Source organism: Ctenopharyngodon idella, chromosome 3, assembly GCF_019924925.1.
Source record: "Ctenopharyngodon idella isolate HZGC_01 chromosome 3, HZGC01, whole genome shotgun sequence".
Taxonomy (NCBI): domain Eukaryota; kingdom Metazoa; phylum Chordata; class Actinopteri; order Cypriniformes; family Xenocyprididae; genus Ctenopharyngodon; species Ctenopharyngodon idella.
In genome coordinates this window covers 15,750,193-15,764,044 of record NC_067222.1, presented here as the reverse complement: position 1 = coordinate 15,764,044, position 13,852 = coordinate 15,750,193, and the positions used below count along the sequence as shown (strand labels likewise).

General features: G+C 33.4%; 1 protein-coding gene across 2 annotated transcripts in view; it reads left to right on the top strand.

Moving 5' to 3' along the window:
* Positions 1–13,852, top strand: part of LOC127508102 (uncharacterized) — a 54,425-nt gene that overhangs the window by 34,426 nt on the left and 6,147 nt on the right. For both annotated transcript variants that reach the window (XM_051885723.1, XM_051885724.1), the window contains 10 exons: positions 2,660–2,746; positions 2,840–2,932; positions 3,121–3,195; positions 3,712–3,825; positions 6,634–6,768; positions 10,597–10,680; positions 10,958–11,056; positions 11,208–11,288; positions 12,899–12,994; positions 13,272–13,370. In XM_051885723.1, the coding sequence (XP_051741683.1) occupies positions 2,660–2,746; positions 2,840–2,932; positions 3,121–3,195; positions 3,712–3,825; positions 6,634–6,768; positions 10,597–10,680; positions 10,958–11,056; positions 11,208–11,288; positions 12,899–12,994; positions 13,272–13,370 (963 nt within the window). The remainder of the gene's footprint in view (positions 1–2,659; positions 2,747–2,839; positions 2,933–3,120; positions 3,196–3,711; positions 3,826–6,633; positions 6,769–10,596; positions 10,681–10,957; positions 11,057–11,207; positions 11,289–12,898; positions 12,995–13,271; positions 13,371–13,852) is intronic.

Here is a 13,852-nt window from a genome sequence, read left to right as displayed (position 1 = left end):
AAAGGCTAGCCGTGACTGTGACGGTGGTGTCTTTAAAGAGAGTGCCTTCAGATCCAGACTCCTGGAGGGAAAGCTAGGAACACCAACGCCAACTACTCTGCCAGGCACTGATGTCACGGCCCCCTTTTCGAGAAAATCGGAACAATGGCTATGGAGTTCGAAAAAGTAATTTTTTCAGAAAATTCAAAATGGAGGGAAAATTTTCATGACAGAAAATGACGTCATGTGGTGCAATTAAATCGCCTTGAGCCAAGGAATTTTGTTTCTAGCCCTTACAGTTAAAAAGTTATTAGCATAAATGTGAGTGCAAATTTGGACAGTTGGTGGCGCTAGAGCGATTGAGATAGAGACATCATGTCGTTCTACATTCGTAAGACCTTTGTTCATCTTCAGAACACAAATTAAGATATTTTTGATGAAGTCTGAGAGGTTTCTGTCCCTCCATTGAGATCCAACGCAACTACCACTTTCAAGGTCCAGAATAATAGGAACATCATTAAAGTAATCCATGTGACTGCAGTGGTTTAACCTCAGTTTTATGAAGCTACGCGATTGTTTTGTTTGTGCAAAAAAACATAATTTACCACTTTATGAAAATATTGATCTGCAACGCGCATTCACGAGAGCTTCACGACGCTTCATAAAACTGAGGTTAAACCACTGGAGTACTTTAATGATGTCTTTCCTATTATTCTGGACCTTGAAAGTGGTAGTTGCGTTGGATCTCAATGGAGGGACAGAAACCTCTCACACTTCATCAAAAATATCTTAATTTGTGTTCTGAAGATGAACAAAGGTCTTACGGATGTGGAACAACATGAGGGTGAGTCATTTTTGGGTGAACGAACCCTTTAAATATAATTTACCCTTGCACAAATCAAAGTGAACCAAGCAGTTCTCAAACAACACAACTGGACATTCATACAACTACACACTCGTACTAGACATACACATACAAAGTAAATCGAAGGGGTTCCAGACAAGCCAGGTTGATGTATATCATACCCAGAAGCAGGGCACAGGCTGATGTGACTGAAGTCAGTTGATTCAAAACTTTAACTCCCTCGATGTCAGCAGATCATGAAGTTCTTCCCCCTCCTTCTGAATAATGAACACCACCATGGTGAGCTGCTCTTCAATCATCGTCTGGTTATCCTAAAATAGTGAACATAGTTACATTGCCTCTAGCAAAACTACAAAATACACAAATTTAGACTTTTTTCTGAAAATAAGTCAAAATAGAATATTCTTAAGTTCAACTCAGAAGGTACTCCTTGATGAGGTCTTCAGGATTTTCTCCCAGGAAAAAGATAAGGGCCTTCAGGACACACTCTTCTCAGGTGAATGTTTTCAGTCTGTGATAAAGCAATTGTGATTATTTTTGTGATTATTTTTAAAAAATCTGAATAATCTGTAATAGGGAATCAGATTTTGCAGATATGTGACAGCAAAGGACAAGAAAATATAAATTTTACAGCACTAAAATAATTTACATTAATGACTGGCCAGATTTGCAATTAAGAAATGCATCTGAATCAGTCATTGGTTTAATTTATAATTTAGTCTGAAAATAAAACGTGCATCAACAAATCATAAATTATCTTTACACCCTAATGAATTGAATCATTCTTGATTAAAGGGATATTTCACCCAAAAATGAAAATTAGCTGTTAATTTACTCACCCTCAGGCCGTCCAAGGTGACTTGTAGGTGACTTTTTTCTTCAGTAGATTTAGCTGGAACTGTGATCCTCGGTGAATTATATAATGCAAGTCAATGGCTACTGTCACTGTGAGAACAAAAAAATAAAAAATTGTACAAAACAGATATTTTTCAGAAAAACAACAAAAAAGTCACATGCATTTGAGATGGCATAAGAGGGAGTTGATGAATATTTTGGTTGGATAATTCCAAGTCTAAAGTTTGTTAATGAGGATAACATGCAAGTCAATAGACAACATTAGATGGATTTTACTCAAACATGTCCAACATTAGTAATTCATATTATCTATTAACAATTACAGCAGTTTTTATAGAAATTACTGACCATGTAACGTTATTGCAAAGTGTCCTCAGTCGTCAAACAACACTGAAGAGCTTTAGGTCCTAAAGGGCGGGAAATTTTGAAAAAAAAAAAAGAAAGAAAAAAAAATAGTTTGCTGCAGTTCAAGTAATTAATTAGTTGTGTAAATACTCTACTATTTCTACCAAAAAAAAAAATCATGATTTCTACTAAAAATCCTAACATATTTTCCCTGGATGAAGCAAAACACCTCGAGCTAGGCAAATGAAGCTAGCCTTAAGTAATTTGTATTTATTTACAGACTTTCTTCATCATTTTGGTCGAACAAATAAATGGATAAATCAGAGTTAACGTGACAAAGACAAATAAAAGAACAACATTACTTTAAAAACTAAATATTATAATGCGAGAATCCAACTTACACCCATATTCACTTTTTACATTTGTAATCGTTTCCAACACAGTTTTGAGTTTGATTCATTAAGTTATAAGTGTAATAGTCAGGAAGAACAGAGATGTGTGTTTTAAATAAAACTGAATGACTGATAATGATAGTTTAAATAATTAATACATATTTCATTAAAACATAATTTTATTATTTGACTGAACATGTGTTATTTTGTCTTTATTCTCCAGACACAGTGTTTCGTCTTCAGATGTTTCTCGTCTTCTGTCCAAATATTCTGATGTTTCTGTCTTTTGTCCTCTGGGGTGTTTCTGAAGGTCAGTGTTTCAGTACTGATGGTTTATCAATGCATTATGATTTATCATTCAAATATGTGTTTATATGTACAGTAATATCTGGTGTTGTTTCAGGATCTCTGTTTGAGTCGGTCTCTTGTTGTGCTCTTTATTTTCTGAGGCCTCTCATGTTGCTCTGGGCGGCTCCATATATTAATGAGTTCACAGGTATGACTGATTTATTATTATTTATAGATTAATATAGGATATGAATTATAATGTGCATATTGTTTTCACATAAACCAATGAATTTTACAACAAAAATTGTTAATTGTTTTATTGGCATTTGTGTTTCATTGTTTTGGTGTTGAAAATGAGATTGTGGATGTAATTATTTCATCTTTTCTGTTTTACAGGCAAGATTAAAACATGGATTAGAAATTTGAGTTTTAGAACAGAATATATTGTTTTCTCAGGTGTTTTTTATTCAGGTAAATAAATCCAGATGTAAATCAACAGTCATCATCATAAACACATTAAAATGCACATTAATAGTTGAACAATAATTACATTTAAATGATGTGATATTTCCAATATCCTACAGGAAATCATTAATACTAGGAAGTGTCTTGTGTTACTGTTGTATTTCTGTCAGTATATCATATTCTACATGTTCACTGAATCTCTGTGTGACTCGACACATTTATGATCTACACCGGTTAGTTATGAAAATATTGCATTAATTGTTACAGTAGACATCATGTTAGTGACTGAACTAAAGCTACTTCTGAATGACATCTCAACCTGTGTCAGGGTCAGAGGTCATATAATCAGCACAAAGGTCAAGGGTCAGTATCAGAAGAGAGACTGACAGTTAAAGAATGTGTCGTAATGTTTGTATAAAAGCATCTGTTCAGTGAGAAGAGTTTTTGTAATTCCTGTGATCTGTGTTTATATTTTGTTCTTCTATTTTAGTAATTGTTGTTTTTTCTCTTCCTTTATTCCAGTTCTGTTTAAATCTGCCTGGGACAAAAGTCTGAATTACGCCGGATTTGAAGGTGTCATGATTATAGTCATGTTTGTGATGGTGCTTCTGTTCATCCTCTTCTATATTATTTACAGTAAGTATTTCCTTCATCAAGAGTCAGTGACATGAGCAGAAATCATGTTTTACCACATTAATGCTGTTTGAGTTACAAAATATACAAACCATAATATCAGACCTGATTATCAGTTAATTGAAGCATTTCCATTAGACAAGATGAGTTTATATAGCTGATTATAATCAGTGTTTTACATGATAAAGATAAAAAGAAATAATAAAAGTGATGAAAGAAAAAAATAAAACAGAATAAATCAAAGTGACAATAAATGACCCATTAAAGGATGTGAACTGAAATAATAGCAGTGAATCAGCAGGTAAAGTCATTAGTTTATGAAGTCTTTAGTTTATAGTTTATTCAGTCTCAGGACATCGAGTGATTTAAAAACAAGATTCTCCTTGTGCCTCTTCTGTCCACAGGATACTCAATAATTCATGATAACACAGCATATTTAACAAATATATTAACATTATATTAGTAGCCTAATATAGAGCCGTGATGTGTGTGTTTCTCTGGCGTGTTTTCTGCTCTCCTCACAGACAAACTCAGCACTTTTATCATTATTTTCTCCTCAGGATTGAGCACACTCTCTTATTGAAACATTTTCAGAGACGTCCGATCACCTCATGTCATTGATTCACTGATTAACAGTCTGGAAAACCTGAAATAACAAAGAATTTTCAGGCCATGAAAAATCATGGAAATAAATAACATAATAGTGAAAAAGGGAATAGTTTTACTCAGCTGTAAAATATATTTTACATAAAAAATATTATCTTTTTTATGTATGAGGGATAATACATTTTATTTAGTACTGTCCTGAATAAGATATTTCACACAACAGGGTTTATATATAATCCATAAGACAAAATGACAGCTGCATTTACACAAATGAAGCAAAAGTTTACCCTTGATTCTGGATGTGTGTGGTTACCTGGATGATCCACCACTGATAGTTTGTTTTGTGATGGTTGTTCATGAGTCTCTTGTTTGTCCTGATCAGTTAAACTGAGCTCTGTTCTTCAGAAAAATCCTCCAGGTCCTGCAGATTCTTCAGTTTTCCAGCGTCTTCTGCATATTTGAACCCTTTCCAGCAGTGACTGAATGATTTTCAGATCCATCTTTTCACACTGAGAACAACTGAGTGACTCAAACACAACTATTACTGTAAAGAGATTGCTGTACATTTTACAGTAACTTACTGGCAGCTGGATGGCAATAATTTACTGTAAAATGTTTTATAGTATTGTTACTGTATTAATACAGTATTGTGACAGTATTAATACTGTCGAGTTTATTTTCATGTAGTTTAAACAAAATAATTTTAACCTGTATAAAATGATCCAATTGTGGTACAGCACTGTAAACCATATTTTTTTACCATGCCCTCCAAAAAATCACAATAACTCATGAACATTTGTCCTTATAATATTCTTTTTAATCATTTTAAACATTTTGTTTTTAGAAGTACAAATTACAGATTTTGACCTCTAGGAGCCACTAGAAGAAAAAAGGCAACACCACCAAAGTCCTTAGGATTCATCTCCCAGGGATCATCTGTATCTGTAGCATGGCAAAAATATACTGAAGGTTCAAACATTCACTGAAGCTTGAGAAGGACAGTACGAGTCAGGGGGTGTAAAACCAGGCTCACAATGAGTAAACGCTCTCTAAAACAGCTAAACTTGGTCTAAACGTTTGCAAAAAGGCCTAAAACTACTGAGTGTGAAGGAGAAATGAAGCCTCTTAAATCTGTGAAGGGAACAGATTCAGAATCAATATTGTGACAGTGAAAACAGCGCCATCTTGTGGAAGGTCAAATTCACAGCAGACTTAAACTCGAGTGCGCGTTTTATCCACTTATCACAAATAAAAGCCTGACAACGATAAATGTATTTAGTTTCTGATAATATAATTCACATATTAAAGTGTCGCAATATATTAAATGTAACAACAAAAACAATAATGATAATAATATTAATTATAATAATACCTACAGAGTTGTTTGAGAGCAGGTAAATGGTGCTGTAATTATTTTATGATTATTATACTGTTTATATATGATAATGTAATATAGGCTACTACAGGCTTTTATATAAACACACAAACACATCAAAATGCTCAGATTTTCTAATGTGTGTACAGGAAAGAGACAGTTGAGACACAAGTATATCAACACAATAATTAATTTAATTGCTTCTTACAGACAGCAAAAAAAAAAAAAAAAAAAACTTGGATATTTGAGTTATCTCATCAAAAAACTAAATATTAAGTTGTGATTACAGTGTTTTATTTATTACTGTATAATGACAGAGATTTATTATGGAGATTGTATTTTTATATATATTTATTACAGTCTTTATTACAGTATTTTTCAGTTGAATATAATTAAACAATGATTGAATCAACACACCATCATGTTCATTTAATCTGATCAACAATGACACAGTGTTTGTTACATTTACATTCATACTGAAGTACACTCACTTGTGTGTATTTACATGTTACTTTCATATAAACTGAGTGTCAGTATTTTGTCATAATGTCTACATAATGATTTTAATGTGTGTAATATCAAGTGTTTTTGAGGACTTTAGTGATTTTTTCCTTGTGTTGAAGATTGTTAGAGTTTAATATGATATTTATAAGTTTATATAGTTTTCTAGAGGGAAACAGTGAATGATTGTGTGAACATCGTCTGTCCAAATTAAAACATTAATTAATGAAGTTAGTTTACTTCTGTACTTATTGTTTATCATGATATTAATTCAAAATCAGATCAAACATTTGGATTGATTTATTAATTGTTGTTTGTTTCTTATACAGCATTGGTGAGATTAATTGGGAAGTTAAGTCAACGGATCAAGACTATATTCAATGTTCTGGCTGGAATAATCTTTAATATTCTGCCTTCACTACAATTCATCCTCCTGTTTTATGCCTTTGGAGCTGCTAGAGGAGGTGAGTTTACATTCATATTTACATTCATTTATGAGTAATAGTGCAGGAAAACATTATTAAAACTGTATTAAATCAGATCGAGAAAAATCTGTGGAAACTTTCCAGTTATTTTCCAGATGCGTCTGAGATGTTACTGCTTCATTCACACAGACTCATTAAAATATATTGATCTGATTAATTCATTACAGTTCATATGAGGGTGGAAGAAGAAAAAGAGAAGGGTTTTAATAACACAGCTTTTAAATATTACAGTATCTTTGAAATGTGTAGCATATATTTCAACAAGTTCATTTGATTACTACAATTAATTAATGTGCTACATTCACACTGATGTCCATGTTATCTATTAATGTTAAACTTTGTACTTGACATTAATTTAGTTTATGAATATGTAGTAAATTTCTAAACTACACATACTGCAAAACACTAAATGAGAGATAAATATAGTTAAATATAGTTAAAACAAGATGTGAGACAATTAAAACAATTAAAACAAAAGTGCAAAACAACATAAAAGAAGAGGAAAAAAACCCAACAACACAAACAACTGACAAAGAAAAATTAAATATATGTCATTAAAGAATATACTGAATGTACAAGTAAGAGTAAATAAAGGTAATTGTGATCAAATATGAAAGAGCATTAATAACTGTTAATGAATCACTCACTGTCCCTCATGTTGTGAAACACAGAGAGTATTCCAGAAAGCAGGTCATGTGACACACCTTGAGTAAGTGAGCGAATAACCTCAACTTATGGTTTCAAAAACTGAGGTAACTTTCAGGGTATGAGAGTAACCATAGCAACTTACTCTCTGAACATAACCTGCTCCGGAGTTTATACTTCAGTTTTAGTTTATGCTTCAGAAGTGTTCAGGGCATGTGTGATCTTCTGATGAGACTCCAGAGAGAGAGAGAGAGAGAGAGAGAGAGAGAGAGAGAGAGAGAGAGAGAGAGAGAGAGAGAGAGAGAGAGAGAGAGAGAGAGAGAGAGAGAGAGAGAGAGAGAGAGAGAGAGAGAGAGAGAGAGAGAGAGAGAGAGAGAGAGAGAGAGAGTCGTATCGATATATATTAATTATAAAGCACTATTATAACAACAAGGTAATGTGTAAATGTTTGTTTAATTTTAATATATTTATTATTTACTTTATTGTCATCTCATACATAATGGATCTGCATTCAAATGTTTATTTATTAATTTTGCAATTTTCTAATAATGTATTTCTCTAATGAAACACGTATGTCTTATTATATAATGAGCGTCAAACAAACAATATAATTCTTATTCTCAGTGATTAAAGAATCAAGATTAAACAAAAAGATTGAAAACGCTATTATTGCACAACCACACGGTGGCGATATTCACTAAGTGTGTAAATCTCCATTAAACAACAGAAGAAGAAGGAAGTAGAATGGCGCGCTTTTTCTCAGCGTCTGTTCCCATGGAGACTCGTGGATTCGTCGCTCTGTTGAGAATGTCTCGTGTGTTTAACCGGGAACATGCTCTGGGTCGACTGAACTTACTCCTGAACGCGTTTATTGAAGCATCATACCTCGAGTTAGAGAGGTTTGGGTTAATCAACCGAGAGTTCAGGGTATATGTTCAATAAGTTAACCTTGATTTCTGGAAAACCCCTCAGGGCACACTCGTTTTGGGACAGAAGTTCTTCCGGAGTTTTTCCCTATTTTTTGTTCTGTGGAACCATTAGACATTATAATAAACACTATTGGCCTCTTTGGACTGTTGCTGCGACACATCAACGAGTCCGCCATATTGTGCGGGGCAAGACTGCGCTGTTAACAAGTGCAAGTAAACGGGCGAGCTGCGGTTTTTCTGGATAAAAACTAAAATAACATTTACATTTATCAACCGATTTCAGTGGTTTATAATGTACGTGGTGTACAAAAAGTTCTAGTTGCTTAAAATATCTATAGTTAGACATATAAAATATTTATTTTAATAAGAAATAGTCAAAGCTCAGGCTTGTCATGTATTTGGCTGCTTTATTCTTGCATAAGAATTGTGAAAATGTAAATTTTCACATTAAATGAAATAAAGTTTTCTTATTGTAGAAAAGGCATTTTCTGTCTTTAACCCAATTTTAGCTTTTCTTGAGCTTAGAATTGACCACCATTGAGAAAATGAAACAAATCATCAAATACAAATCACACAGGCTGCTTTCTGTATTTTTATAGCACTAAAATGATACAGATATTTACAGATACTCCAAAACATACAACAACAATAACTGATGGATCCTTTATGGTAATACATATGACATGGTACAACTACAGTGCAATGCAAATAGTAAATATAAGAAAGTGAGAATAGTAAATAGTTTGTTATACACTATATATAAGAAATAGTTTATGTAGTATATAATAATATAGTCAATAATAAAGTATATAATGTCAATAAACAAACAGTATACAGCAAATAAAATAGTAATGAATAGTACAATTATATAAGTACAATAATATAATATCATAATAATATATTTATAATAGTATATAGTATAATAATACTATAATAATAGCAATAGAATATGTAGTATCATTTACAGAATATAGTCAATAATACAACAGCATAACTATAATAGATTGATAATCTCAAGTGGTATAATATAATAGTATTGGTATAATAATAATAATCGCAAATACAATGTAATATCAATTGCAGAATAATATAGACAATAATAAAAATAGTAAATTAAATAGTGACTAGTACACTAATAATATAGTATTGGTATAATAATAATAACAACAAAAGGCTATATACTTCCATCAATCTCTTGGAGATGGTGAGAACAGTGCACTGACAGACTCTCCTCAGCTTTCTTGAGGCTCGTGTAGCTCTGGTTGCAACGGGCTGAAAAGGAAATAAAAATAAAAACAAATCACCATTTAATGGCAAACTATTAAATAATACAGTGATGATAAACCTACTCTTTGTAGATGAGTCGGGAAACTTCCCTTCTAGCTACTTCCCACTGTCTCCTCAACTCTTTGTCTTTGGGAAACCTTCAATGTGTGAGAAGCTCGCCAACTAACTAACGTTACAGTAAGATTCACAAAATGTCAGTCACCTAGCCGAAACGAGTACTTGTCATAAAAGTCAGTTTTCAGAAAATAAAGATGCATATTTAAACTTGAGGAAATTTAGTTTATAAAATAAGATATAATATAAGCTAAAACTATATTAGAAATCATGTAAACTCATGTCTCAACTTTCACAGCTAACTAGCGACATCGCTGACTGACTCCGGTGGCCAACTACTATCAATATAATTATATAATGACCAAATACAACCAGAAACAAATGTTCAGTCTTACCTGTGAAAGGTCATTCCCCGAGAACAATTGTGCAGCGATCTGTACAGCCCCAAGCAGCACACTGTGAGGCATTTTTCTCAGTTCCAGTTATGAGCGTTATGGGAACGTTGCCCCGCACAATATGGCGGCGCCGTTGGCGTACGGTCCAGAGGCCAATAGGGCGTCTAGTGTTTATTATAATGTCTATGTGGAGCTGTTTCAACGCGACATCACATGATCAGGAGCTGTATATCATCAGGGCTGTGACTGAATCACATCTGTGTTAACATCTGCTGCACATGTGATGTTATTCAGCTGAGCTCCTCATCCTCCTTATTTACCCTGTTTACCCTCATGTTTACACTGCTGAAAATAAAACCATTTCATCTGACAGGCAGAAGTGAATCTGACATACTGTAAATATGATGAGTGATGGATCTCATTATACACTGAGAGTGAATCATGAGTCTGTCAGTGAATCTCATTATTAATATAATGATATAATCTTCTGTTTTCAGGATTCATCATTGTTGCAGTTTTACCAGTGTTTCTCACAGTGACAAATTACAATTGGGACAAATCATGTGGTCAGAAAATGGGCTGTAAGTGATTGATGAATTATGATCTGATCCCTGATATAAACACACATAACTCATGACATCATAATGAGATCAATATTTTGCTCGTGTCGTTATGAATGTTTGATCTTTACAGATTTTGAGTGACTAGAAATACTTCCAGTGATTTCATAATAATCTGTTCAGATGTTTTTGAACATTTGTGAGATGTTTTATATTTATGGTCTTGATTTTATTCAGTCAGTGTCAGACACAGATATGCTCTTCTTTTTAAACTAATATTATTAAAGCTGTTTTTCAGGTTCACCTTCGGTCAGGAGATCAGTGTATTTATCTCTCATGTTATTGGTCAATGCTGTACTGGTCTATTTCTACATCATCTCTCTGGAAAATGAAAAGGGTACGATAATATAAAATTATATATCTGAAGCATCTTTCTAGTATATCTTAAGCTAAATTGTACTAAAGTTAAATGTCTGTCTGTCAGTTAATGAACACTTTACAGAAACTGTTACCATGATGATGATGATGATGTGTTTGTTCATGTTCAGATCGTGTGGGATGGGCCTGTATGATTGCATTTCTTCAGTTACTCTGGGCAGTGGTGAACTTCACATGGTCATTTAAATATGGTACAGTATTAATCATCTGATCATCTTCTGCTATCAGCTCTAGTTTATTCTCTTCACTTCTGTTCTTCTCTTCTGAAGAGAGATTGAGTCTCTACACCGCAAAATTATCATAAAGACTAAAAATATACAGTACAAACCTGTTAAAAGTAAGTTCATATACAGTAAAAAACTATTTCTTTTTTCTTGTCAGTTATGTACATCAGGGCTTCATGTTACATGTAATGTTGTTCATGTTAACTGCATTATTTCAGTCATCTTCATTTATAGAGCGCTTTTCACAATACAGATTGTTTCAAAGCAGATTCACAGTGACAATAGGACAATTTATGGACGGAGATTGTTTTGGCTTCACAGCAGCTCCAGGATAAATTTATCAAGCTAAAGTTGGTTTTTGATTGAATCACTTCCGTTGTAAAAATGGTTAATTATTACTTTAGGGGCCGCTTAAATGACACATTTCCTACTGAAAACCGAATACCTTTAATGCATTCTTGCCGTTCATTTACATGTATAGTCTATAGGTTTGTGTGTTTGAGTGTGTATGTGAGCAGAAGCTTGGTCTTTTTTACAAAGTGACATTGCCAAATTACTTGTCTGGTCCGCATAATACAGAAAAATTAGTTGTGTCCGCGGATCTATGCGAACTGGAATAATTTTGATAACGTTTTATCTATACATAGGGAAAGGAAAGGGAAATGGGTCTTCACAGGGGATAGTTTAGTTTAAACATCAGGGCTGCATTATCATCATGTCTAGATGCAGGTCCTTCATCTCATCTGGATACGGCCTGGATCTGGCAGGCTGCGGCAAACCTCGGGATAAACGGAGAGAGACTAATATTAGCGTAGACGCTAATACAGTACAAACCTGTTAACAGTAAATTCATAAACAGTGAAAAACTGTTTCTTTTTTCTTGTCAGTTTTTTCTTCTTATGATGTAGCGAGTACATCAGGTGTTATGGGAAGTGTTCCCGGGTCCAGCTGACCTAATCTATGCAGACTAACAATTTACATGATTTGAATTATAGAAGGAGATAATGGTTTATGTGTATACAAGTTTAAACTGATGTGTTTTTAGTCTAGATTTAAACTGACAGTGTGTGTCTGCTTCCCAAACAGTGATAGGAAGATTGTTCCAGAGTTTAGGTGTTAAATAGGAAAAGGATCTGCCGCCTGCGGTTGATCTTTATATTCTAGGTATTATCAGCTGTCCTGAATTCTGAGATCACAATAGACATGAAGGACTAAATACAGGTTTTACTGTAAGTTTAAGTTAAATCCGTAAATCCTGAAACGCTGCAGCTGTATTTTTTTATGGTGAAGTTCAGACAACCTCAGCTGCTGTTTTTATTTTACTGTAATATTTCACTGTGAATGAATGATGAAAAACATTGTTATTCTACAGAATATTTTTGAATAATTTATTATTTATTATTAATTTCAAACTCCAAACAGACTAAGAATCAGATTTAGAAAGATGTGGAGATTTCTTTTTTCTTGATATGTATTTTTCTGTAGTGGTTGTTAATGTGGTTTCATTTGATCTAATGATGATATTAACTGTATTAATTGATCTAATGGTGATGATATTGTATTATTTGATCTTCCAGCTCTTCTCCGTCTTGTTCCTGTGTATGTGTTTGGATCAGTGGTTGTTGTTTTACTGAATTCTGTTGCTCTGATGACTGAACTGATACTGAAAACAGGTGAGCGATCACTTCAACATCACACACTGTATAATTACTGTAATATATCGGCATATAAACCATGAACTTTACAGTAAATACATAATATAAACTACAGCATTTTAATCTGAACTGAGTGAGTGGTAAAATCTCACTGTGAGGCAGAAATCACCTCTTCATCTCTGATCAGATTACTCTCATTTCCATTCACATATAATAATTTGGAGCAATAATAAGCCTTATAATCAGCTGTTCATGCTGTAAATAAAATCCTGTTGTTTATTTTCTTTATCCTCAGTTAATGGTGAAGGTGCAGTTGGAGATCTGAGGATCGTCGTCTTTTCCTCTGAATTCATCTTCACTTTATTTCTGTTGGTTTTAATGATATTTGAACCCTGTGAGTATAACCTGCACTTAAAGACAATTAAATTCATCACATTCACTTCAGCTGTTTTGATGCCTTTCAAAAAGGGATTTTCATTTTAAAATATGACTACATATGTGTCCAATCATCTGTCTTTTCGGTTTGGGGTCTAAATTAAGTGCATTTTACTTAAGTAAAATTATCTGCCAGTGTGGTACTACAAATAATCTTAATGCAAACGGAAAACAAGATTATTTGGAGCGTCTATTACTAAGTGCAAATTTACAGTAGCTCCGCCCACCAATGTCACACAAGGTTAAAAACGACATGTGTGATTCTGTGGCTTCAGTAGTGCGTAAGGTGTGTAAAACTGACTAGTGATGCAATTGACACAGGTTCGAGTCCGTCTTTTGCTGAGCTTGCTCTTCTCCCTTTTCCCATCACATATCACATCGACATTTATTTTCAATAAAAATGAAGAAAATGTTCTAAAAGTGGAAGTAAAGTGCCTAACG